General features: G+C 44.1%; 1 protein-coding gene across 1 annotated transcript; it reads right to left on the bottom strand.

Moving 5' to 3' along the window:
• Positions 1–200: 200 nt before the first annotated feature.
• Positions 201–3,936, bottom strand: prr16 (proline rich 16). The gene is made up of 2 exons (XM_028414883.1): positions 3,627–3,936; positions 201–1,238 (listed from the first exon to the last, which is right to left on the bottom strand). Exons 1-2 carry the CDS (start codon positions 3,759–3,761, stop codon positions 369–371), a joined length of 1,005 nt encoding a protein of 334 aa, XP_028270684.1. The 5' UTR covers positions 3,762–3,936; the 3' UTR covers positions 201–368.
• Positions 3,937–5,397: the final 1,461 nt, after the last annotated feature.

The following is a 5,397-nucleotide window of genomic DNA, read 5'->3' as shown; positions in this document are numbered from 1 at the left end:
AAATACTGTATACCCACATGAATATACAAAACAAATAAACTCGTAATGTGGACAGATCTAATGCATCAGTGCACACATGCAATTCCATTCCTTTTTCCCTTTCTGACAAACAGACTCATATATGCACAAACACTCACCGCTTCTTCCTGATCTCTCTCTCTCTCTCTGTACGTCTCAGCGCCCATGGCGATGCCTTGCTCTCTATTCCACTTAATTCATCCATCCTTTTGTTTCCTATTTCCCAAACCCTCCTCTCAGATGCTGTTTGAATAATCCAAAGTTCAACTGGAGTAGAAAGCGCTCATAAAGTAGAAAACACTATGAATGATTCAAGAATGTTTAAGTTAGACAGAGCAGGGGGTTCAACGTCAAACGGTGGTGGTGGTTGATTTGCGAAGGATTGTTTTTTGGGGCTTGAGGGAAGGTGTGTGAGGAGGCACACAAGGCGGAGGAGTGTTTGCTGTTGGTGGGAAACTGTGGCTGACAGTCAGACCGCCGTTTTCCAACATTAGTTCATGAGAAAGAGAATGAGGAGGAGGAGGAGGGGAGGAGGAAGAGCAGCAATGCACTGGGCTGAGCCTCAAGTCGTTCAGCTCAGCTTGTAAGTGTAGTTCTGTGTCGTCCACATCATATTGGAGGTCACAGTCTGGGCAGTATCCGTGGTACTGGACCTTCTCACTGAAACGAACACGCTCCCTCTCGCGAGGCTCTCGGCCGGGGGCCTTGGGGCATTTGTTCTTTTCATGACGAAGAAGAGGCATAGGCCTGGGCAATGTAGGAACAAGACCCGACTCAGGGATCCCACTGTCACTAGAGATGAAGCACGGTGTGGAGGAGAATAAATCCCTGTTTGGTTTCAATGGGAAAACCCCGCCATTCCGTAAAGACCCGTTAGCCTTGGATACATTCCCTGATAACACTAAAGTCGGTTGAGGCAGATTCTTAATGTTGTGATCCTCGGCTCTCTGTGGGGTAAGTCTCGGCGGCGGTAAGGGTGGATGTGCCTTCTTGAGCACAGTCAGTACTGCAGGAGGATTGACAGGGATGGGAGTGAGGGGCAAAGGTGTTTTAAAAATGCAGTCATCAGGGAAGAGCTTCATCTTCTCCAGGCTGGAAGCAGTGGTGGTTGTGGTGGTTGAGCTGGAGCTGGAGTTGAGTGTGTCTGTCTTAGAGCTGTCCGTCAGTCCGTCCTCCTCCAGTTGCAGATCACAGGTCAGAGTGTCAATGTCATGAACAACCTGGTGACGAGAAGAGGCAGTGTCACTGTGAGAGACGAGGTCAGAAATAGTAAACAAATGTGACAATGTGGCACGAGCTGAGGAAATATTACCTGTGACAACCTCAAAAAAAAGGATGAGGATAAAAAAGTGACAATTAAACCAATAGAAGACAAAGAAGCCCTTTATCAGCTTAAACATCCAACACTCCACTGACGAAAAAAATATTACTGTAGTTTATAGGAAGATTCTGACTTATATATTAAAACAAGTCAACAAAAAGAGACACAGCCTGTAAAAGAGGAAAGAGACATAACAAAAGGAAAGGGGACAATAAAAAAAATCACCATCGGTTTGAGAAAACAGCTGCAACAAAGTGTTTATTTGTGACAATTGATAATGCAGGAAATATACACACACATACAAAATATTGTCCAGACTCTTCCATATACTGCATATCTGCAGTGACAAGCCCAGAGGCTGTTTGACTTCATACACACAAACATACAATTAAATAAAGAGTGGACCTGGTGTACGGCTCTGCTGGGAGGCAACATTCAGGTACCTCCACTTTCAGGAGTCTTTTCAAAAACATTCCCTTTGGAGGACAGTTCCTCCCTGCTTCTCCTCCCTCGGTGGAGTGTTTTTTTTGCTTTCTTTGATGCCCACAGCTGAAGTGGAGTTGGGACATTTTATTAATGGCTGCCTGACTATTAAGAGTCCAGCACTCAGCAAGTCTAAAGAAGGTAGAAAATCCCACCAAAGTAGAAAATCCCACCAGAAATTCAAGTTAATACACTTTCCTATAAAGTGCTTAGGTTCATTTTCTGAATTAGTGATGCTCATCTCAGAATATCCAGTACTTTAGTCTACTTTAAAAACCTGATTGCTACCATCTAAAAGCAAATGCATGCACAAAGAGTGGATTGAGACGAGGCTTAGAGAGAAATGATGAGCAGAGAAAGGCGAGTGAGCGCGAGTGACTGAGAGCGAGAGATAAGAGAGAAAGATAGAAGGCTTAGGCAGAAGAGGCAATGGATCTAAACACTGCATGCAGTCTTTAAATGGATAATTTGTTAGGACACACACAAGAGGTAACACCAGTGTCCCAGTGTGTAGCCCCATGCTGTAGGCCAGGCAGCTTCAGCGGCTGTGCCAAGCATCTGGGCAGGGTCCCTCCTCAGAGCCAGGCTCTGCTCCAGCCCAGTCTGTGAGTTATAACAGATAACTGCATTTCAAATGGATTATACCCCAAACATTGGCTTTGATAGTAATACCCCCCTGAGGTGTGTGTTTAGTGTGTGTGGTGTCAGAATAACTGATCCTCTACACAATTTCCTGCAAGCGAAAAATAATAACAATAACAATAAAAAACAGGGGACATCACAAAAAATCACAACAGATTACAAAAATGTTTTTGCTCTTGTTCATGTCTGGTGCCTGCTGAGAGACACTGTAACCTGCTGGAAAACACAAAGAGGTCTAATTCAGCTCAAGTTGCAAAAAAAAGAGTAAAGAGAGCAGAGAGGCAGAAGGAGACAGACGCTGTGTCGACTACCCATTCATAATGTAGGAACCAGAGGCTGTACGCAATAGGGCTTTATTAGAATGACAGCTTGTCATGTTAAGGTGAGAGGTCTGGCACAGCAGTCTGGATGCCTGGTGTGTTGGGGCCAGTGGAGGAAGATGAACATAAAAGCATTGTGCGGTTTCCAACTGAGATGGCAATGAAAGGAAACACTGAGATATAAATAAAATACTTGTAGAGTTACTGACCTTATACTAAAAAAAAAATCCTAGAGACCTTAACTGACCTGATCAGCACTCCTGCTGTGCATCCCTGAGATTTAAATGGCCAATCCGACAGCTCTGAGAGTTTTGATAGCTAACAAGAAAGTATGAAGACACCTGATTTAAAACACAAACAGAGAGGCGTCACCAGAGATGACAAGTGAAAAAGAACATTTCCATGTCATTTGGCAGGAGATAATTTGCAGCAAACAACAGTCAGCATTAAGATGATGAAATGAAATGCAAAAGAGAAGCTTTCCTGGTTCAACCAACATGTCCATTAAATATTAATTGTGGATACATTTGGTCTCACTTTCATCAAAGCTTGTGAGTCAGAGTGGAGAAGCTGTCCTGTCATTTTACACCCAACATATCCTTGTGTGCCAAATGTCTTTCATGCTGGAGATAATGATCACATACATTAGTGGGCAAGAGGGGGAGGAGCACAGACTGAGTGTGTGTGTCTGTGTGTGTGTGTGTGTGTGTAGCCCTTTTCAGGCCCCAGTGTGCTGGATGTCAGCCTCCCCATCTCCTCTCTGACAAGGATGCTTAGAAAGAGCAGCCTGCAGAAACAACAACACAACACATGGCACAGCCCACTCTTTCTACACAATTTACCTCTTTGAGCTCTTTGGCTACATCCTTCAGGTCTCCCAGGATGGTTTCCAAATTCTCCACGATTGTCTTGATCTCCTTTTTCACTTGTACTTTGGAGACTACTCCTTCAGCTTCTGCATTAGGTGTCCCTGACATTCTTCAGTTTATGGCACAATTTTTTTTTTATTTCACGAAGGATCTCAAGTCAAATCCTTTGGTCGCCACGCTGCCACTTTGCCAACGCATTTTTATTCAGTCCTCCGCTCCCTTCACTTTTGCTCCCACATCACCGCGGCCAGGACGGAGCGAAGTGGCGTCGGGCAGCATTCTATATCTACCACTAGGCATGCGCAATAGAGCGTAACACACAAAAATAACGATTATGTCAAAATATTGTATCATTCTGTCTGAGAAACGGCGCCTGTCCGCATGTCTGTGCATCTCACGCGTTTATGTCCAACAGCAACACAATGTGACGTGGCACGAATATCCTTCACGTCCACGGAGCGCAAAATTCAACATTTTGTGAGGAGAAGAAAAAAAAAATCAACAAATAAAAATCAAAAAATAAAAATGTGGCTACAGAAAAAAACAGAAAGAAGAAGAAACAGGGGCAGCACGCCTGTTAGTGTAACAGTCCATAATCCTCAGATATCGACAAAACGGTAATACGCTCCTCTCCAGATAGACGGTTCCGGTAATAAAACACTCCGGAAAAAAGCCGCCACGTAACGACACCCCAGAGGCACTCCAGAAAAACAGCCCGTCAGGTTCATCCTGTTTCCATCGCTGCCTCCTTGGAGAGTCTGAGCATCCAACGTCCGGGCGCAGAGCATGCTCGCGCTCTCTCTCACTCTCCCTCGCGCTCTATCTCACCCCCCCCCCCCCCCTCACACACTCTCTCTCTCTCTCTCTCGCTCTCTCTCTGCATCCTTGCACGTCTGCTGCTGACACTGTTTGTTTAGTTTCACATCTCGCTGTTAACTATGTTTGTTATTGTGCTCTAATGTCTCCACAGTTTTAGTCCACTGATGCAAAGTCAATGACGGTACTTTATATAATTCACTGGCATTCCCACGGGAGACATTACCACACTATACCCCAAACATGTCATCACAAACAGCCAATGATTTTTTTGTTTGTGTTTGTCAAATATCCTGTTTTAGTTTATATTGATAAACACTATCAACAGGTAAAGCTGAAATGTAGTTGATTAATCACCATCAATAGAGACAGGTAACACATTAACAAACATGCAGCTGATAACACGTTTATACCTGATATAGCATTTGCATTAAAAGGTTCAGTTATCTAGCGGCTGATGCATTTGGGATGGTAAATCTGATCCAGCTGTATCTCATGTTCAAAGTTATTCAAATGTCAACAGGTTTGAGTCACGTCTTCTGAGGAATCCTTGCCAATGCTTCTTTGGCTGATCTCTCAATCTCCTCAAGATTTGATGGTGTCCTGGCATGGCCCCCTGCAGTGCACAGATTTTCAATTGGATTTAAGCCAAGGCTTTGTGCAGGCCAGTAAGTAACATTTATTTCTCCTAGAGGTAGTACTTAACTGAAAGAGATGTGTCCTTCAGGTCACTGTCATGCTGAAGGAGAAAACAAAGACCAAGACCCAGTGTTGCTGGACACATTGTTCTCTCTGACACTTCAATTCCAGATTCTAGTGACTTGCAGTTGTTCTCAACACCTTTTGCTTTCTACCACTGCATTTCACACCAGTTGTTGACATTTGGAAGCATTTTGATAAATGTGTGTATCCTTCTCCTGCTCTGTAG

Source organism: Parambassis ranga, chromosome 9, assembly GCF_900634625.1.
Source record: "Parambassis ranga chromosome 9, fParRan2.1, whole genome shotgun sequence".
NCBI lineage: Eukaryota > Metazoa > Chordata > Actinopteri > Ambassidae > Parambassis > Parambassis ranga.
This window is presented reverse-complemented; position numbering and strand designations above follow the sequence as displayed.

What these genes read in the sequence shown, in the direction of transcription:
- prr16 (XM_028414883.1), bottom strand. Translation starts at nt 3,761, where the DNA reads ATGTCAGGGACACCTAATGCAGAAGCTGAAGGAGTAGTCTCCAAAGTA. An exon ending in TAGCCAAAGAGCTCAAAGAG is followed by an intron (nt 1,239 to 3,626) that starts GTAAATTGTGTA and finishes TCTCGTCACCAG; the next exon opens with GTTGTTCATGACATTGACAC.